The sequence below is a fragment of the Loxodonta africana genome, chromosome 4 (genome assembly GCF_030014295.1).
Source record: "Loxodonta africana isolate mLoxAfr1 chromosome 4, mLoxAfr1.hap2, whole genome shotgun sequence".
Lineage (NCBI taxonomy): Eukaryota > Metazoa > Chordata > Mammalia > Proboscidea > Elephantidae > Loxodonta > Loxodonta africana.
The window spans coordinates 55271257-55293272 of record NC_087345.1 but is presented as its reverse complement, the minus strand read 5'-3'; the positions used below and the strand labels follow the sequence as shown (position 1 = coordinate 55293272).

The 22016-nt window shown below is 34.8% G+C and overlaps 1 protein-coding gene across 1 annotated transcript in view; it reads right to left on the bottom strand.

Moving 5' to 3' along the window:
- Window positions 1-204: 204 nt before the first annotated feature.
- Window positions 205-22016, bottom strand: part of PAWR (pro-apoptotic WT1 regulator) — a 149300-nt gene continuing 127488 nt past the window's right edge. The window contains exons 4-6 of the mRNA XM_064283788.1: window positions 9993-10140; window positions 8127-8231; window positions 205-3687 (exon numbers count right to left, since the gene is read on the bottom strand). Coding sequence (XP_064139858.1) covers window positions 3601-3687; window positions 8127-8231; window positions 9993-10140 — 340 coding nt within the window. The 3' untranslated portion in view covers window positions 205-3600. The remainder of the gene's footprint in view (window positions 3688-8126; window positions 8232-9992; window positions 10141-22016) is intronic.

Genomic DNA, 22016 nt, shown 5'->3' with positions numbered 1-22016 from the left:
TCTTGGGTTATGGTTCAAGTCTTTAAACTGGTAGTGAAATAATCAGTTTCTATAAACCAAGGAGAAAATGTAACAACAGGTTGGTGCACCTGATAAGCAAAATATTAGTTGTCTGCTGTTGGTACAATGCTTTCAGTTTAATGGCACAGGAAAATAAAAGTGTCACACTCATTCTCAGGTAAGTAATACAAATTACAATCCTGATTAATGGGATGTTCTTTATTTATGACAGCATAGTTTCAATACAAAAGTCAAGCTTTACAGTACATATTGGGAATGCTTCACATACAACATGAGGATGTTCAGCACTAACTTCGACACGTTAAAGTTCTGATTCCTGAATTCTTTCTCACTTAATAAAACCCAGCAACGGAAAGCTGGTGTGTTTGGTTTCTCATATTGTAATAATGAAAATTTGTGTCTGAATTCTGTAACTAGTTATTAACAAAATCATGACTAGCAAGTCCCAACGCTGGATGGGACTTACTAGGCAATGATAAAAAAAAATCATGTAACTACAAAAAAGATGAAAGATTACTGTCACTACACATGTGAAAAATGTCCAAAAGACCAGATCAATTATCAAATTCAAGATCTTTGAAGTTTTGTCTTCCAACACATGGATGCTTCCATTATATTGACTTACGCTGTTTCCAACAAAGTATTCGCGGACTAAAAACATCGCATTTTAATTTCTAATTAGAAAAATCCAGATTAATACATAAACATAAGAAAACATAAGCCACATGTAATTGAGGAAGATTTTCACCTTAAAAATACATCGTTTCATGTACTTGCCCCTGATATTTAACTTTCTATGTTTTAAACTACTTAAGCAACTCTGACTTCTAATCTACTAAATTTGGTAAAATCCCTTATTTAGAAATACACCACCAAAAGCTTTCCCCTTCCTCTCTGCAGGTAACTGTAGTGCAATCAAGTTACCAACAATTCTAGAAAAAGGGGGATAAATATCACTTCAGTAATTTTCATGTTTGTTTTAAAGATAATAAGGATGTTGTTTTGAAAATGATCTCATAAACGCATTAGAACTTTGGATGTTTTTATTATGCTACAAATTCCCAGGACATATAAAAAATTTTCTACACAGAATAATTTCATAAACACTAGCACTTTATTGACAATAGCCAAGTTTTCTAAGGTAGTGGTTATTTCAGTTACCTTTTAAAAATCTCAACACTTTTATAAACCTTAAGAAGAAATTGTACCAGATTTTACTTCATCTTTTCAATATTCAGTGTGAAATAAATATACATATTAGGGAGGGGGCAGTGGACAGTATGTGAAATGTTTTTGCCACAGTTACCACGTCTCCTGTATTTGCACTAGGCATCTTTATGTTAAAAAAGCAAAAATCTCTGTGGGAAATGTTCCCCATGAACTGAAGAAGAAGAAAATTGCAAGAACGTTTCAGTCTTTAATGGTATAATTTTAAAATGTAAAATGTTTCTTTACCTATATATGGATTAAATAGAAAATTCAAAATAATTGTCTTTTTTCTCTGTAACTAAAAAATGAATACATTATTTTTAAGGCTAGAAAATGGCAGCATTTCCACAACATCCAAAAGGTGAATGGAACATTAGGCAATACTGACATGTCTACCACTTAGCTGTTAAAAGGAGATTAAGTGCCTTACAGCCAAGGGAGTCACTGAGTGTGGCATGCTCCTTCAGACATTTGGGCGGCAGATCGCCGTTCCCAGGCTGCATAATAGTCTTTAAGAAGGAAGACCTTATGCAGTAATTTTGCCAACTATACCAAGTTTAGTAATCTAACATTGAACTCTTGGTGAGCAGGACATATATATATATATATATGAATATATGAAAACTGTCCTGGGACCAGGTTATTTATTAAATAAACTCAAAGGGGGGAAAATGCTAATAGCTAAAATTATGTTAATTCCAGGGCCTCTAAGAGAACATACAGGAGGAAAGAGGTAACATTTTTTCCAAACCCAGGTGATGATCAAAACCATCAGATGTGTTAACTTTAAACATTTTGGATTCCACGTTCTCAACCTAAGCCTATCTAAGAGCTATAGTCAGAGAATTCTTTTTAGCATCCGAAGTGATTCTGATGACCAGCCAAGTTTGAAACTTCTGAAACTAAAAGATGGGATGAGGGTGGAAGCGGGGGGCCCTGTTAACTACAGAGAGTTTCAGAATTCATTGACAGATACTTATTTACTACACATTTTTTTCAAATTGTCTCACCTTTCCTATTTTCCTAACAGTTTAATGAAGGGGCTTGGTAAGTGAAGGAGAAGACTTCGAAGTGCACCCAAAATGGATTTTAATAATTTCAAGCCACTTATGTACATTAATTGGATAAGATGATAGCAGTAAACTATTTAAGATTCAACCATCAGGCAGACATTTTTAATGTTAATGTATTTTAAAGGTGGGTTCTTACTCAACATGAAAATGTAATATAAAATAACCATAAACACTAATGATATTTCATAGAAGAGAAAATTTGTATAATTCCTCAAAAATAATTGTTCTAAAAATTCAATTGTTAGGAAGAAAATTACTTAAATTTGGGGTAGGGGGATAATCTCTTAGATGAGTGAGAATAACTGTCATAGTATTATTCTCAAACTTTGAAATTAGGCAAAGTATTTTAGTACTATTTCTGATTATGTACTATTTTACTGATATAAGCATAAACGCTTTATGTACAAATTTTTTGTTTTGATTTTTAATGCATGTTAATATGCATAATGATCAACAGTATGAATTTTTCCTTATACACTGAAATTGTACACTTTCCAGACCTGAAGAATAACCAATTCTTTAAATATTTCATGTGCACTAATAAACCTTAGAACATTAAAAAAAAAATTAGTACCTACATAAGAAATTTTACATTAAAATTAAAACTGTTTTTCAAAAGTTAAAGTGATTTTAATATTCAAATACAAAATAGTAAATTTTCATTTACTATAGCACAATTCAAGTATTCTTTTTTAAATTTATATTTAGTCAACTAGTACATGATATTAAGTGACTTTTTCTAACAGCTTTCCTTTAAAAAGATAACTGCTATACAAAATAGTGTGATTCTATGATCTAAATCACTTAAAATAAATTGAAAGAATAAATGACAGTGGGCAAAGACTTTGTTGAGTAAGTTGTCAACACACAAAAGGTTGTACACATCAGTAATAAGGTATTTTCAGGTAACTCCCCCCAAAACATCTGGATTCATGTAAACAAAGACCATGTATATTGCTTTAGGGAGAAAACGCACTACCCTAGATAAAATACATTTAAATGGTTGTGACTTTAAACCATATTTTATTTGCATACCACACAAAACCATAAAAGCCATAAACTATCCTTTCAATAACTGAAAAGGCATTACTTATCTATGAAATAAAAGGTGGATACTTTGTTTGAAACTAATCATGAAAAAGGAGTATTTTGAAAATAAACATCTGTCAGCTTTCTAGAAATAAATATACACACTTAGTTATTTTAATGTATTGCTGCATAGGAATATTGTCCTAGCATTGACCATAACGTTCAATCAGTAGTTTCAAATTTTTTTCCACACTCAGCCTTGAATCTTCTACCTTGTCAGCTGGCCAACAACTTTCAAAAGAGTTTTATTTTCCTGCTTTAGTTGTTCATTTTCATCTTCTATATCATCTAGGTCCTTAAGGGAAAAAAGAAAAATAATATGAGATTTTAAAATACAAATATTCCGACACAGATAAAAACATTTTTAAAAATATGCATTCTAAGATAATTCATACAATTAAACTGTTAATTTTGAAAGTAAGCAAATTCTTGAAAAAACTTTAGATAGAATATGCCCTACCTAAAGGGAGCAGCCACTGCTCAACTCCTCATTGTTACCAAGAGCAAATGAAGGCCCAGTGTTGGCCAGATGTTTGTTTTTCAAGAGAAGCTAGAAATCAGGATTTTTTAATTGTGAATCTCCCAATTCTTAATCACTGTAAATAACTTAATGTTTTAGTTAAAAATAAATTCCCACCTGCCCCAGCCCCCCAAAATAGAGGGCTAACAAAACACATATGCAGGCCAGCTGTGGTTCAAGGGCCCTGAGTTGCAACTTTGAGTCAAATTGGGCATCAACAGGTCCCATTGTAAGTTCTGAATGTACTCCTACTTCCTCGTGTAATCCTTAACAAACGTACACGTGGGGTATGAAGCTGGGGAGATGAGAGAAATGAGACATACAGAAGAGGCATCTGGAGCATATAGAGTGGATTTGGTTCAATTTATATGTTGTTTTTTTAAATATTTTGTTTGTGGGAAAGATTTTAGAGCTAAAAAAAAAAACTTTGAAAACCACTAAACTAGGTAATCACCCTTTAGCTTTAAGGGTGTGTTTCTCCAGCTCTATGTTTCCCACATTAGTACTACTGCCATATATATACACAACCATTTGGTAATACTAAGAAAATCCACTATAAATTCTAGTTACAAGAAACATTATTTGAAGGTGGACTGTCTACTAACGCTTGAAAAAGAAAACATTTATAGATTTTTCCTTGCAATTTCAAGTACTAAAACTTGAATGCAATCGATTTGAATTATAAGTATGCTATACAATAGCAGCATTCTGATAAATTTAGCATACTGCTTTTGAAAAATTAGATAAATAATTAGATAAATAATTTTCAGACTTGCAAAGACAGAATTTGCATTTACTCAGAAAGTACATGAAAGATGTTGGGAAACTAAACTGTTAAAGTAAAAACACAAGATTTCAAAAATTACTGTAACTGAGATCTACCTAACAGAATTAAATGATAAAATACATTCACAGGTCGTTACCAAATTATAAACTCTGCAAAAGCAAGAGTCTCAATCTTTTTTAACGTCCAGAGTAACTAAGACAGTTCTACTACATCAAAAATATCTGCAGAATTTAGTAAATCAAATTCCAGCACCAATATATGAATGTCTCTGTTTTGAAACATGAAAGGCAGTCTACAAGACTAGAAAGAACTTAGAATTAAGGCTGTCAAGTATCTGAGGTCAAATACTGGCTCAGCCAACTACTATGTAATTAACAACATATGACCTTGAGAAAATTACTTCAGCTGAGTTTCAGTTTCCTAACTGATGTTGTTGTTAAGTGCCATCAACTTGGTTCTGACTCACCTTATGTACAACAGGATGAAACACTCCCCGGTCCTGCAACATCCTCACAACCATTGCTACGTTTAAGCCCACTGTTGCACCCATTGTTTAAATCAATCTTGTCCAGGGTCTGCCTCTTTTTCACTGACCTTCCACTTACCAAGCACTCGGCTGTACTTCTTCCAAGACAGAGATGTTTGTTCTTCCAGCAGTCCGTGGTATACTAAATATTCTTCTCCAACATCATAATTCAAATGTGTCAGTTCTTCATTCTTTATTCACTGTCCAGCTTTAGCACGCATATAAGGCAACTGAAAATATCCTGGCTTGGGTCAGACACACCTTAGTCCTCAAAGGGACATTTTGCACATTTGCCCAGTGTGATGCGTTGTTTGACTTCTGACCGTTGCTTCCCCAGGCAGTGATTGTGGATCCAAGTAAAATGAAATCCTTGACAACTTCAAACTTTTCTCCATTTATCACGATGTTGCTTATTGGTCCAGTTTTGAGGATTTTTGTTTTATGTTGTGGTGCAATTCATACTTAAGGCTGTAGTCTTTAATCTTCATCAGTAAGTGCTTCAAGTCCTTTTCACTTTCAGCAACCAAGGTTGTGCCATTTGTATACTGCAGGTTGTTAATAAGTCTTCCTCCAATCTTGATGCCATGGTCTTCTTGAGATAGTCCAGTTTCTTGGGTAATTTGCTCAGCATACAGATTGAATAGGTGTGGTGAAATGATACAACCCTGACACACACCTTTCCTGATTTTAAACCACACAGTATCCCCCTGTTCTGTTTGAGCGACTGCCTCTTGGTCTATGCACAGGTTCCGCATGAGCACAATGAAGTGTTCTGGAATTCCCATGCTTCACAATGTTATCCATAATTTGTTATTATCCACACAGCCCAATGCTTTTGTTTAGTCAATAAAACACAGGCAAACATCTTTCTGGTATTCTCTGCTTTCAGCCAAGACCCATCTGATATCAACAGTGACATTCCTCATTCCACTTCCTCTTCTGAATCCAGCTTGAACTTCTGGCAGTTCCTTGTTGATGTACTGCTACAACCGCTTTTGAATGATCTTCAGCAAAATTTTACTTGCATGTGATATTTATGATATTGTTCAATAGCTTCTGCATTCTGTTGGACCACTTTTCTTTGGAATGGGCACAAATATGGATCTCTTCCAGTCAGCCACAAAGCTGTCTTTCAAAATTCTTGGCTTAGATTGAGTGTGCACCTAGAGTGCTGCATCCATTTTTTGAAACTTCTCAACTGGTATGCTATCAATTCTTGGAGTCTTGTTTTTCACCACTGCCTTCAGTGCAGCTTGGACTTCTTCCTTCAGTACCACTGGTTCTTGATCATATGCTACCTCCTGAAATGGCTGAATATCAACCAATTCTTTCTGGCACAGTGACTCTGTATATTCCTTCCATCTTCTTTCAATAAAGTGCTTTCTGTATCGCACAATATTTTGCCGATATAATCCATCAATAATTTAATAAGAGGCCTGAGTTTCTTCTTCAGTTCTTTCAGCTTGAGAAATGCCAACCGTGTTCTCTTTTGGTTTTCTAACTCCAGGTCTTTGCACATTTAATTATAATACTTTGTCTTCTGGAGCTGCCCTTCATAATCTTCTGTTCAGCTCTTTTACTTCATCATTTCTTCCATTTGCTTTAGCTACTCTTCATTCAAGATCAAGTTTCAGAGTCTCTTCTGATATCCATTTTGGTCTTTTCTTTCTTTCCTGTCTTTTTTATGACCTTTTGCTTTTGTCATGTATGATGTCCTTGATGTCATCCCACAACTCATCTGGTCTTTGGTCATTAGTGTTCAATGTGTTAAATCTGTTCTTGCGACAGTCTCTAAATTTAGGTAAGATACTCGAAAAGTTGTATTTTGGTTCTTGTGGACTTGCTCTAATTTTCTTCGGCTTCAACTTGAACTTGCGTATAAGCAATTGTTGGTCTGCTCCACAGCCGGCTCCTGGTCTTGTTCTGACTGATGATATTGAGCTTTTCCACGGTCTCTTTCCACAGATGAGGTCGATTTGATTCCTGTCTCTTCCATCCGGTGAGGTCCATGTGTATAGTCATAATTCATGTTGTTGAAAAAAGGTATTCGCAAAGAAGAAGTCATTGGTCATGCAAAATTCTATCATTCTATTTCTGGCATGGTTTCTATCACCAAGGCCATATTTTCCAACTACCGATCCTTCTTCGTTCCAGCTTTCACGATTCCTAACAGATAGCCTGTAGTTAATGCCTTAGAACTTTATTAGAATGGGTTTGCACATAATGAAGCATCTCTATTTTCTCTTCTTTCCTGGTTAGAGTTAAGGTTGGATAGAAAGATGTGCTCCTTTTTTCCCTGAAGCAAACTTAGTCCTTTCCTCCATCTTTTCTAAAAGCCCTCTAAAAAGCCAAACTCTGGAATCTCTTCTCATCTCGTATGGCCTAGCACTAATACCTGGTTCTTAAGCAGCACAGTAATTCTGGAGCTGAAAAAAAAGGGAAGATCTACAAAGGCGCGTAATACACAGCCTGTGATAAGGCTAAACCTAAAATTGGCTGTTTGAAAGTATAACTGGGGAAAAAGTGATGAAAATAGACCTCAAAATATCTGGAATTTCTTTTGGAGAGAAACTATTGATTTTAATTTTTCACTGAGTCAACTCTGCCAAAGCCCTTTTATGCATGGTAGTGACAAGTTACGCATCAACTCTCAACTCTAATAAAGCACAGAACAAATCTATTCATCAATCAATCTCCAAAAGAATAAAACTTAGTGATTAAAACTAATAATTGGCCTGATGAAATAAAATGATGGCTCTTACGACCACAAATTACTATTTCATTAACAAAAAAAAAAAGCTAAACAGGGTAACGCAATTAAATAATTTCTCATATTTATATATTTGATACAACTGCCAACAAAACAGGAAACCATGAAACTGAAATATGTGAAATACTTACTCTATTTAACAAGTCAATTTCTTCTCTGAGTTTTCCGATCATTTCCTCTTTATCTTGCATTAGTCTCACAAGTCTTAAGTTTTCTTGCCTTTCTCTTACTACTTCCTGGTAGACATAATTACGCAGTATTAATTGGGGAGTAACTGGTTGTTCATAATCTTCTATAAATGGCATACGTCTACCAACTTTGGTGAAGTACCTCAGATATATGAAGATTTTCAATGAGCTCTTTTTAAAATATTTGGTGAGAGAAGGAAGAATCCACCCCAGGGATGAATCAGGGAACAAGGGGAATATAGAAGCTGTAAGGTAGATTCTTGATTAAACACAGGTTTATACAAGTCTTTAGCAGTTACTAACATACTCAATGATTTATGCCCTTTAAGCTTATCACTACCATTATTTATGAGCCATATATTATATGGATAATATCCTGTGTGAGAAAATTCAAAATTTTTATTAAATATACGAAGCTTAAGAAGAAGAAAAGGAGACTGCCCACTAGAAAACTCTAGACATAAACAATGTTCCTCAATTTTGCTTCAGGTTGTTATTAACTGACAATGAAAAAGATGGATGAATTTGATTAGACTACAGATTTATTTATTTATTTATTGTTTAAACAATGCAACCCCTTATCAAAAGAAATCTTATTTAGAATCCAGGGCCATGGGCTGGGTCAGACATCTGGGAGGCAAAGCTGAAAAGGGTTTGCCCAGAATTTGGCTCCTTTCCTGTTACCCCTTCAAAGAAAGCTGCAAGTTATCTGCATTAATGAGCTGTTGCCAATTACTGCAGTCCAAACTTCTGTGGAATTCCAGATGCCTTTCTGAGGAACCTCCACGAAAACTATTAGACTACACATTCTCTGAAGTTTTTAATCAATAATGGTTCCATGTAGAAACCAGTGTTAAAGCTTAGAAGCTACCTAAGAATAATCATAATGTCATGTAAATTTCTATTTATAACCTTTGTATCACAGAAAATAATTTCAATTCAGTAAAACAAAACATATTTTCAGCAATTAGAAAGAAATTCAGCACCATTATCAATTTAGGGGAAGAATGACTACGGAAACTGAGACCCTTATTCTTAATAAATACGTGCCAATATTCATTTGATTTGTTCTCAAAGATAATTCTAAACAGGCTTATTCTTACACAAAATTGGTTCCAACACCAAAGGTGGCCCTAACTCAGAATCCAGAGGGAAGTCTACAAATGACAATCTCTATACAAAATAAACAAACAGAGTGTATGTGCCACCTCTGACTTCTAACCACTTCAAAGGCAGGGACTGTTCTGATATGTTAGAGATAACACTTGGCAGAATGGGAGTCTCCATTAAATATAATATAAAAATTAGCTCCATTTCTAAAGTTTTAGCATCAACAGACACGAATACGAATGTATTATGGAAATCACAAAATGCCTAGCCACCATGTGTCTAAAAACTATACATTTAAAGCTGCTATAAGGAGCCCTAGAGGTGCAATGTTAAGCACTCAGCTGCTAACCAAAGGTCAGAGGTTCAAGTCTACCAGCCGCTCCATGGGAGAAAAATTTGCAGTAGTCTGCTTCCATAAAGACTGAAACCTTGGGAACCCTATGGGGCAGTTCTACTCTGTCTTACAGGGTCACTATGAGTCAGAATTGACTCAAAGACAGTGGGTTATTTGACTATATATGTAAATACAGATTAACATTAATATCTCCCACTAGTGTCCCTCATTCTTCTACCACTTTATGGTAGTGTCTCCCCTGTAAATTTCAATGCTTTTTCTCTTAGCAGCTGTGAAAGTGAAAAATAAATAAAAAATCTTACAGTAATTGTATCAAAAAATGTTAAATAATTTGTAATTCATACCTTTTCAAGATCTTCAATTTTCTTTTCCAATGTGCTACTTGAGACCAAATTACCTGAAGCATTTGTATCCCTGTTATATCTACTGAACCCACTTCTATCTGGTCGGGGATATCTACTTGAGGCATCTTCTTCAGAGGAAGTGGTTATGCTATAGGGGAAAAAAAAATGTGTTATAAAAATTCCTAGTATTCACTAAGAAGAATGCTAAGAATATTTTCTTTTAACCCTAAACAATTAACATTCCTCTTACGAGGTACAGTTATAGTAGACAACTTATTTACAGCTGTAGAAGTTAATCATTATTCCAACACAATGAAAAAGTTTTAAAAGGAACATTAATTCTTTCAAACAATATCCATTGAGCACCTACCCAGTATCAGACACTGTAGAAGGTACTGAAGATATAACAGGAAACATAGACATGGACCCTGCCCTTCATAGAGATTTCAATTTAGCAGGGAATCTAACCAATTATAAAAAAGCAATATAACCATTATGATAAGGTAAAGTATAGAATGTCGTAAGAACTAAGACAGGGGGCCTAATCTAGACTATCTGTGGTGAAGAACCATTTTGTCTTTTTTTCCTGTTTAAATATTAATCCATCATGGACCAATGTTTTTGTTGTTGTTAGGTTCCATCAAGTCAGTTCCAACTCATAGCAACCCTATGTACTAGAGAACAAAACACTGCCTGGTCCTGCACCACCCTCACCATCACTTCTATGTTTGAGCCCATTGTTGCAGCCACTATGTCAATCCATCTTACCAAGAATCTTCCTCTTTTTCGCTGACCCTCTGCCTTACCAAGCATGATGTCCTTCCCCAGGGACTGGTCCCTCCTGTTAATCTCTCCAAAGTATGTGAGACAAAGTCTCACCAGCCTTGCTTCCAAGGAGCACTCTAGCTGTACCTCTTCCAAGACAGACTTGTTTGTTCTTCTGGCAGCCCGTGGTGTATTCAATATTCTTCGCCAACACCGTAACTCCAATGTGTCAATTCTTCCTTATTCACTGTCCAGCTTTCACATGTATGTGAGGGATTGAAAATATAAAGGCTTGGGTCAGGTGCACCTTAGTCCTCAAAGTGACAGCATTACATTTTAACAACTTAAAGAGGTCTTTTGCAGCACATTTGCCCAATGCAATATGTCATCTGATTTCTTGATTGTTGTTTCCATGGGTGTTGATTGTGGATCCAAGTAAAATGAAATCCTTGATAACTTCAATCTTCTCTCCGTTTATCATGATGTTGCCTATTGGTCCAGCTGTGAGAAATTTTGTTTTCTTTATATTGAGGTGTAATCCATACTGAAGGCTATATAGTCTTTGATCTTTATCAATAAGTGCTTCAAGTCCTCTTCATTTCAGCAGCAAAGCTGTATCACCTGCATATCACAGGTTGTTAATGAGTCTTCCTCCAATCCTGATGTTCCCTTCTTCTTCATATAGTCCAGCTTCTTGGATTATTCGCTTAGCATACAGATTGAGTATGCTGAAAGGGTATAACTCTGACACACACCTTTCCTGATTTTAAACCACACAGCACCCCCTTGTTCTGTTTGAGTGACTGCCTTTTGGTCTGTGTATCCACAGGTTCCACATGAGCACCACTAAGTGTTCTGGAGTTTTCATTCTTCGCAATGTTACCCATAATTTGTTACGATTCACACAGTTGAATGCCTTTGCATAGTCAATAAAACACAGGTAAACATCTTTCTGGTATTCTCTGCTTTCAGCCAAGATCCACCTGACATCAGCAATGATATCCCTTGTTCCATGTCTTCTTCTGAATCCGGCTTGATTTTCTGGAAGTTCTGCAACTGCTTTTGAATAATCTTCAGCAAAATTTTACTAGCATGTGACATTAATTATGTTGTTCGATATGTTTCCACATGGACCAATACTTTTGTAAAATTAAATATACTAAAAAAATAAAAATGAACATACAAAATAGAAGCCTAAATGTTTTATTAGACTTGAACCCATGAAATTATTTCAATAAATATAATTAGAACAAAAATAATTACATAAAACCATATATTTTTCAGTAAAATTATACATATAGGCAATACATACAGAAAACTGCTATTGCACTTCTAACTGTCATTCCAGGCCTACTTTGACCAAAAGTTATGAAGAGAAATTTCCTATATTAAACACATTCACAAACTCTGAATAGCACATATGTCAATATTTAAAGTTTTTAATGTAACAAATGATCTTGCTTCTTGTATTAATTATCCATTACTATATAACAAATTACCCCAAAACTTAGTGGTATAAAACAGCACACATTTATTATCTCAGAGTTTCTGTTGGTCAGCAATTTAGAAGTAGCTTGGCTGGTGTCTTATGAGGTTTTAGTCAAGATGTTAGTCAGAGCTAGTCACCTGAAGCCTCAACTGGACGGGAGAATCTGCTTCTAAGCTCACTCACATAGCTAATGGCAAAAGGCATCAGTTTCTCACTGGCTATTGGCAGGAGGCCTCAGTTCCTCTGCTCTGTGGGCCTTTCTATTGGGCTCCTCACTATACCCCCGAAGCAAGTGGTCTGAGAGAGGAGGTGACAAAGGGACCCAAAAAGAAACTGCACTATCTGTTAAACCCCAATCCCAGAAGTGACATACTATCACTTTGCCTTATATTATTGGTCACATGGATCAAATTTGGTGCAATATGGGAGGGAATGATTACACAAAGGTATAAATACCTGGAGGTGGCTCACTGTAGCTTTCTTGGATGGAGGCTGGCTACCACACTTGTTAATTTATCTGTCTAGGTTGGACTGATGATAATGCTAGCCACAAAGATAAGGAGTATCCTGGTACAAAAGTTTTAGGATTAGAGAATGTAAAACGGCAGACCTTTTTTTTTTTTTTTTTGACAAAATACATTTTAAAATAAATCCTTCCTCCTTCTTGTTCCAGATAAGATTCATGAAAATTAAAAAAAAAAAAAAGCTTCTTTGGGTTCTTGCAAATTTTTAAGAGTGTAGGGATCCTGGGACCAAGAAGTTTGAGACCACTGGTATATAGGATGATATCCTGGCATTTAAGCTCTCACTCCCAGATGTTAATTCATTCCTTTACAGGAAAAACTAGTCTTACAGAAGCATAGTGACAGGAATGGAAAGATTATAAAGCAATTTCAGCAAGATCAGGATATTCATTTTTAACTTTTATCCAAAATGCAGAGAATTACGTTGTTCCAAATTTGTCTTCAATCCTTCATTGATGGTCAATTCCAATAATTTATTCAATAGTTATAGTTAAATCTAAAATAATTTTTGATGAAGTAAAACGGATTCTGCATGATTTTATTTTGATGGAAAATGAAATTCAAAGTGTCCCACAAAATCTGTAAGGTATTTGATTATAATTTTTTTGCAAATGTACAATATCAAGATCACCACCTATTTTGCCGTTAATTTTTACTAAAATATGGAACATATAGCAATCTGTAGAAACATTTTTGAGTTTCTAACTTCCATTTTTGTCTATCTTTCATTGAAAAACATTTTATATTTCTTCCTTGAATTGAAGGTTAATTTCATCCCACCCACTCCCCCCAAAAAAGGACAAGAAGCTAGCAAACAAGTCTAATTCATGTATTTAAAACCAACCTGGTTTTTTATCTTGCAAAAGCGCTAAGAGTTCATTCCCAAAGTTCAAGTACTCTTGATTGAAAATTTCCTTTTGAAAACCACTGTACTTCAGCATATGGTAACATCGATTATGATCCACTTCCAAACGGTCATTTAATTTTTTAAAGATCTCAAATTTAATGCATTAGGACATTTACATTCTTAGTGAATTACTGTTTATTCTTAAACTGATATAGCAAGCATACTGTTAAGTTCAGGTGACATATCAAGAATCTCAACGAAAGAAGTCCTAAACCCAGGGCCACCCAGTTGATTCAGACTCATAGCAATCCTTAGTGTTTCCAAGGCTGTAAATCTTTACAGCAGCAGACTGCTACATCTTTCTCCCATGGAGCAGCTGGTGAATTTGAACCACTGACTTTTCAGTTAGCACCTGAGCACTGTGGTTTTAGCACTTCCCCATAAATTATGGCTGAAACTGAACTCAATACAGGAGGAATAAAGTTTCCCAACAAAACTATTAACGAACACTCTTTTGCTCTGCATCTCTGAAATTACTTCCATCATCATCATTTGGTAGTCCCCAGATTACAAGCGAGATCCACCCCTAAATTGGTCTTTAAGTCAAATTTGTATGTAAACTAGAACAGGTATGTCAGCAGAACAGTATCTAATGTCACTTAGTCAAGTGTTTGTCTCAGTATAAAGTGTACCTCTCCAGGGTAAGAAGCAGTTCCAGATGCGCTAAAACATCTTTAAGATAATAATACAGTAATAATAATGTTTTGATGTGCATCACAAAGTAGCCCCCATTTGTTATTATAAACCACTGTATGTACTTTGAGTTTTTAATATAATAGGCTTTACGGGGGTTGGTTGGTAACCAGGGGTTGTAAGTCAGTCAAATGTTCATAACCTGAAGACTGCCTGTACTGTCACGTTCAGAAGGTTTATCTTTTCTTTAAAAAAAAAAAAAAAAAAGTCCAGTAAAGCTTGTTTTATATCATGGGTAAATTAGGGTTAAAAACAATATAAATTTGACTTCCAGATTTAGCTAATACCTATAAATCTAGAAATTCAAAAGAAAGGCTTTTAATTATCATTTTATTTTTATGTACTTTTTATTATTTTATTTATGAAACAAGTCCGACTAAAATTAACACAATATTTTAGAAATCAAGTTTTAAAAATAAATAAATGCTTAAATTTTCTTCAGTTCTTATACATTTTTGGGTTACAAATGGCTAAACAAAAATATCACAGTTGTAACACTGTCTTGCTAGACATGACTAACACACCACATGTAACTGACTTATCACAGCAATTGAGGAAACAGTCTACATCCCATTCAAAGAGGAATCTATTGATCATGTTCTTGGATGTGATGATAATGTCAAATAGCAATTCAAGTGTCTAAATGCTTACTCTCAAATTCTGTTCTTATCTTTTAAGATATCGGTAACAGCTCAAGGACCACATTTTGAGAAGCATTATGCCAGAATATGTTTAAATTTAGACTTAAAAGAGGACTGAGAACGTGCAAATACCTAGAAGCAAAGAGTATGTGGCCCATTTGAAAAACAGGAAAAGTCCAATATGGCTAAAGTGTGAAATGTAAACACAGGTGTGAGAGAAAAATGAAGCAGGAAAAGCAAGCAGGAGACCTGAAAGCTATCTTATGAAAGAATTTAAACTAACAGTCACCAAACTTTCTTCATTACATACCCACGGTAATATGCATGTTTATATACCTACGAAAAATATGACCATAATATAAAAATAAACATTATCACAAAAAATACAACATAAAGGAATAAAACAGACTAAAATTTCCTTTAACTATTTATGGTGTTTTCTTCACACTAAAACTGATGATTGATAATATCTTTCAATAAAAGTTTAATTGGATATGCTTCAGTATTTCTGAAGATCTTACTTTAACATTTTGTTGTGATACAAAGATTTGAAGAGCTAGTTCTAAGATCAGTTTGCATACTTGATTTTTAATGACTACCACAGCAAAAAGACGCCCCACAGTAAGATTTTGAATTTTTAAAATCTAAAATTTTAAAACTCCATAATCAGGATTAAGAGATTTTTCTGAATTTATGAGAATAGATTCTGTGTCCTTTGTAAAATAAACTACCATGTGATCACCTTTGCAGGTATATCCTTAATTTTCTCCTTAAATTCCCTCCTCAGACTTATCCATTCATGACTATTAGGTTAAACTAGATAGTGATCCATACATTCATTTAAATAGACTTTCAAATTACAGTAGTGTGTAACTTGTAGAAAGTGAACAAAGCATCTTGGGGAGGGGTATCCTCAAGATACCTCCAGTACCAAATGAGCATCTGACACAGAGAGCAAGAGAGGCCTAAATGACTAAAAAAAAAAAAAAAATAGTACACGGTAAATATCTTCATTTTTTTTTTTAGATAAAAAGATAAACATAAATAGAAGTTCTAATTTTTTCTACTGCCCCTAATAAATTATCTTGTGTATCATCCCCGTTTAGAGACAATGGCTTTAGATTTCATTTCAAGTTAATGGGAAACCATTGAGGCAGGAAAAGTAACAATCTTTTTAAAAGAATACAGTAGAGATGAAGAGGCTGGTTTGGAGGCTACTGTCATGATCCACGTGAAAAATGATGGTACCCTAGAATGGTGGGGTAGCATTGAAGATAATCAGGAGACAGACTCAGTAGGGCTGGATGTGGATGGGGTGGTAAAAGAGTCATAAATGATGTCCAGGTTTTCAGCTGTGGACATTAGTGGATATTGATGACAACTCCTGCAACCTGTGAGGTTTCATAAGTTTGCTTTTGAACATGCTGACTTTAGGACGTCTCTGAGATACTTAAAAGCAGATATTTAATAGTAGTTGGTTATACAGGTATTGGAGTCATCAGCACATGTACAGTTGGTAACTGAAGCTACTGAAGGGAAGTACGGGTAGACAGGGTAGGAAGAAAATCAGGAGAGGAAGGTGCCACTGAAGCCACACCATCTTCCAGAAGAGCACTGGAAACCTTTTAAAGGTCATCTTTCCACCCCAAAAAATAAAGTCTTATTATTTGCATCAATCACAAGACTATTCAAGTAAAGACTACAATGCTGACAACTACAAACAAAACAACCCTAGAAATATGGATGTCCGTTAAGTTTTATAAAACCCTAGAAATATGGATGTCCCTTAATAGTTTTGTAGTTGTTTGATAAACAAGCTTAAAACAGTATTTCAAAACAGTTTAACAATTTAAAAAAATCCTTCACATTAGGTTTGTCAACACATAAATGTTATTATACAAATTCAAGAGCAAGCAATAATTTGTACTGAAAAACAAAATCAGCGCTTTATCCCCGAGTACATATTAGGTTTGGAAAGAATACTGTTATAATAGGGAAGAATCGTGTTACTTGATTTTACTGCCAAATTTAGCTCTGTTTATTCTAAAAACAGAATGTTTTTAACCTTTTTGAAGGCCGGATATGCACACTGCAAAATACCCAGAATAAAAGATTGTTTCATTAACTCCAAAAAGTTTGTAACGTTCTACTTAGGAATGTTAACATAATTCTCTAATAATAAATTCCAAAAAGAACCACCCCCCCCCACCCTTAGCTATGAAGACATTAACAATAATATTCAGAAAAGGGAAAGGGATAAACAGTATCATCAAAGAAAAATACCACCCTTTACTGGAAGCCCCCCCACCCCTTACCCTGGGAATTTTCGCATGTTTTGTGGAAAGACATACCCGGTGGCTAGGAGGTGTTGTGTTGGGGGAAAAACACTGTTATTCTAAAACAATCATGAGAAAAAGATTGGCAGCATTATGAGATTACAGCTAGAGGAATTTTCCACGAAAATAGATATTTCAGAGCTTAGCAATTAAAAGAAATACAAGACTCATGGGTAAAATCCTACTTTTAAAATGGATATCAAACATTCAGAAGTACTGGATAAATCATGGAATTCCTAAATAATCAACAAGTACATGACAGCCCTCCATACTTTCATCTTTCACTATTCCATCTTCCCCCAGTCCTCACTCCTCGTAACAGTCCCTTGTTCTGCGTAAGTCTTCTCTCTCTTCTTCCTTTAAACACACACACACACAGTCCAACAACTAAAAATCAAAACGAACCCTCAGGCTATTAAACATCATACATATTCACTAGAGAAAAGACAGCAAACATGAATGAATAGAACCGTAATCCCACCAACCCAGAGATAACAACTACTAACATTTTACAACAAATCAGTAGTTTTGAGCCTTTCTGGGTCACAGATCCCTTTGAAAATCTCATGAAAAGTATAGATCTCCCAGAAAAATAAACACTACATTGTTTTACATAGAATTTTAGCTGGTTCATGATACCTACTGACCTCAAGAATCCTGAATCTATATTATGATAGACTTTTTCATATGCTCTTTTCCTCCTCATAATTTTTCCACATAATTAATATTTTTCAACAGAATAATTTTGATGGCTGCATAATTGTTCACAGTGATGTATTACAGTTTATATGTTATAGTTTATAGACAAATTATGGGTTCCAAAAGCAGTTATAATGAAGATCTCTGATATATTTAAACTATACGTGCCTGAAAAGGGGAAAAGTAGAGATCGCTCAGTATCACCCATTCTTTATACCACTTAAGATAAAATAAAAGCTGAAGATACCTGTGTTACATTAAGTGAGGGGCACACCAGAATACGAAATTTTACATCCATTAGAATCACAGTTACACAACAACTAAAAAGCTTGGGAAATAAACTGGGAGTAAAAAATAAAAATAACGTTAACAGTAACAGATTTGGATGGTAGGATTACGGATGGGTTTTTCTAATCCTAATTTTTAACATTTCTTAAATCTTCAATAAGTACTACCGCTTTTAAAATAAAGAAAACAATTTTTTAAACTGCACAAAATTTCTACCCTGATCATTTTCAGTAACTGCAAAGATTTGTATGGGAAGAAGTCCTGATAAAACCACATGAATTATAGTTAAAAACTCACAATAATAACATGAAACATTACAGAACTGAAATAGGGTTATACATCTACATTTTACTCAAGATGATTAATTCCTTCTTAACATTCATATCCTGATTTGTCCATGCTCTTTTTTTTATATAAGAAAAAACTCAAAATATTTCCTTTCTTGTAAACTCAACTACCTTTTGCTACGAGGGGATGTGGTACAATAAAAAGTTCACTGGACTAAATAAAGCCATTTTCCACATCTAGAAAAGAAAATACCTGCCTGCTGTGTGCCTTATTAGGCTATTGTTGAGTTCATATGGTAAAAGTATGCGAAGGTGCTTTGCAAACAAATTAAAATATACAAATGTAACCTATTACATTACATGGGGGTGGGGGGTTGTTGTTAGGCGCCTTTGGGTTGGTTCTGATTCATGACAAGCCCATGTATAACAGAATGAAACAGTGCCCAGTCCCACACCATCCTCTTAATTGTTGCTATGTTTGACCTCATTGTTGCAGCCACTGTGTCAATCCACCTAATAAAGGGTCTTCCTCATTTTCAATGACCCTGTACTTTACCAAGCTTGATGTCCTTCTCCAGGGACTGATCACTCCTGTTAACATGTCCAAAGTATGTGAGACAAAGTCTCAGCATCTTCACTTGGAAGAAGTGGCTTCACTTCTTCCAAGACAGATTCGTTTATTCTTCTGAAGTCCATGGTATATTATCTATTCTTCACCAACATCATAATTCAAAGGCATCAATTCTTTGGTCCTCCTTATTCACTGTTCAGCTTTCGTATGCATATGAGGTGACTGAAAAACACCATGGCTTAGGTCAGGCGCACCTTAGTCCTTGAAGTGACATCTTTGCGGCTGAACACTTAAAGAGGTCTTTTGCAGCAGATTTGCCCAATGCAACATGTCCTTTGATTTTCTGACTGCTGCTTCCATGGGCGTTGATTGCAGATCCAAGTAAAATTAAATTTGACAACTTCAATATATTCTTCATTTATTATGATGTTGCTTACTGGTCCAATTATGAGGATTTTTGTTTTCGTTATGTTGAGGTGTAATCCATAATGAAGGCTGAGGTCTTTGATCTTCATCAGTAAGTGCTTCAAGTCCTCTTCACTTTCAATAAGCAAGGCTGTATCATCTGCATATCGCAGGTTGTTAATGTGTTAACGTGTCTTCCTCCAATATATCTTAGCTTCTCGGAGTATTTGCTCAGCATACAGATCGAATAAATATGGTGTAAGGATACACCCCTGATGCACACCTTTCCTGATTTTAAACGACACAATATCCCCTTGTTCTGTTCGAACGACTGCCTCTTTGTCTATGTACAGGTTCCTCATGAGCACAATTAAGTGTTCTGAAATTTCCATTCTTTGCAATGTTATCCATAATGTGTCATAATCCACACAGTTGAATGCCTTTGTGGAGTGAATAGAACAGAGGTAAACATCTTTTTAGTATTCTCTGCTTTCAGCCAATGTCCACCTGACATCAGCAATGATATCCTTTGTTCCACATCCTCTTCTGAATCCGCCTTGAACTTCTGGCAGTTCTTTGACTGTGTACTACTACAACCGCTTTTGGATGATCTTTAGTAAAATTTTACTTGCGTGTGATATTAATGACATTGTTTGATAATTTCCAAATTCTGCTGGATCACCTTTCTTTGGAACGGACACAAATATGGATCTCTTCCAGTCTGCTGACCAGAAAGCGGTCTTCCAAATTTCTTGACATAGATAAGTGAACACCTCCAACACTGCATCTGTTTGTTGAAACATCTCCATTAGTATGCTGTCAATTCCTGAAGTCTTGTTTTTTGCCAATGCCTTCAGTGCAGTTTGATTTCTTTCAGTACCATTGGTTCTTGATCATATGCTACCTCCTGAAATAGTTGAACATCAAGCAATTCTTTTTGGTACAGTGACTCTGTGTATTCCTTCTATCTTCTTTTGATGTGTCATTCAATATTTTGTCCATAGTTACATTGATTGACATAGTAGTTCTTCCTAATAGTGAGTTTCAGAAATTTCATGACCCCCTACCAAACAGTTCCCCAAAGTTAAACATTTCTTTACAAGGGGTAAACTATAAAGAATATGGAATACGTGATGGTCTAGAAAGACAAGAGTTGTCTCAATTTAAAAAATACAGCATAAGTAGACTGAGTGCTTAACAGACTCAATGCTCCAAAAGTACATTCTTGATATTTGTGAGAAAAAAAAATTAAATATTTACTCACAATTTATAAAAGCATACATTTAATCTGTTTTCCAGGTGCCTGAACCCTCTAGTAACATTTTAAGAATTATTTCTAGCTGTATATAATCTTGGTTTACTGAAAATACTGTCTAGCATACGATGCCAAATTTCTATCCTTCAGCCCATTCCTTCTTTTCATCCCCATTAGTCTCCAGATACCCTCACCAGGAAACATCCATTCTCTAGTCATTGTTACAACTTGCTGGCAGATTAATGAAAGTAATGAATTGATAATGTAAAATATAAATTCATACTAGATAAGGAATTTTTAATTTGAGATATAGATTCTGGGAGGGGTTTTTTTTTTCCCACTGTTTAAACAGTTTTAAAACTAGAAGTAGCTGTGAACCTGAATAATCATCAGAAACTTAAACATTTTTCTTTTCTTTAAAGATGGTATTAAACATGGCTAAGTTATTCTAAAAGCTGAAAAGCGTCAAAGCGAAAAATTAATAATAGGTATCTTGCTTTGATTTTAAGTTTTTTTTTTTTTTTTTAAATCAGTTGATCTCAGTAAAAGAGGAAGGGCAAAGTTCAATCAATCATGTTAAGATTAGCAAATGGTTGATGTTCTATTTTCCTACTTCCTCTTCAAAAAAAAAAAATTTTTTTTTTCTTTTCTTCTCTTTAGCCCTAGTGGCACAGTGGTCAAGAGTTGGGCTGCTAACCAAAAGGCTGGCAGTTCGAATACACCAGCTGCTCCTTGGAACCCCTACGGGGCAGTTCTGCTCTGTCCTATAGGGTCGCTTTAAGTTGGAATCGACTCGACCACAACTTTTTCCTTTATAAGCCTCAATATAACCAGCCAACTTCAAACTTCAAGCCATTTGCTTTTTTTTTTTTTTTTGCAATCAGAATGGTCTGTATGCATATAAAATAATGGCTCAGAATAAAGTTCGTTTCCACTTCCTTGAGTTTTGATTACTTTTAACAAAAGTAACAAACTATATGCTGTAAGCTATGAAAACAAAAGAAGTGTAAGGACATAAACATGTTACAAGTAAAAAGAATGTTTTTCAAAGGCTTAAAAATAAAAAAAAATGCACCTTGGGAAACAATTTTCTTCCCTGATTAACACAGTGATATATAAAGCTTCTGATTAGTATTTATAAGAAAACTATTCCCTATTGATTCT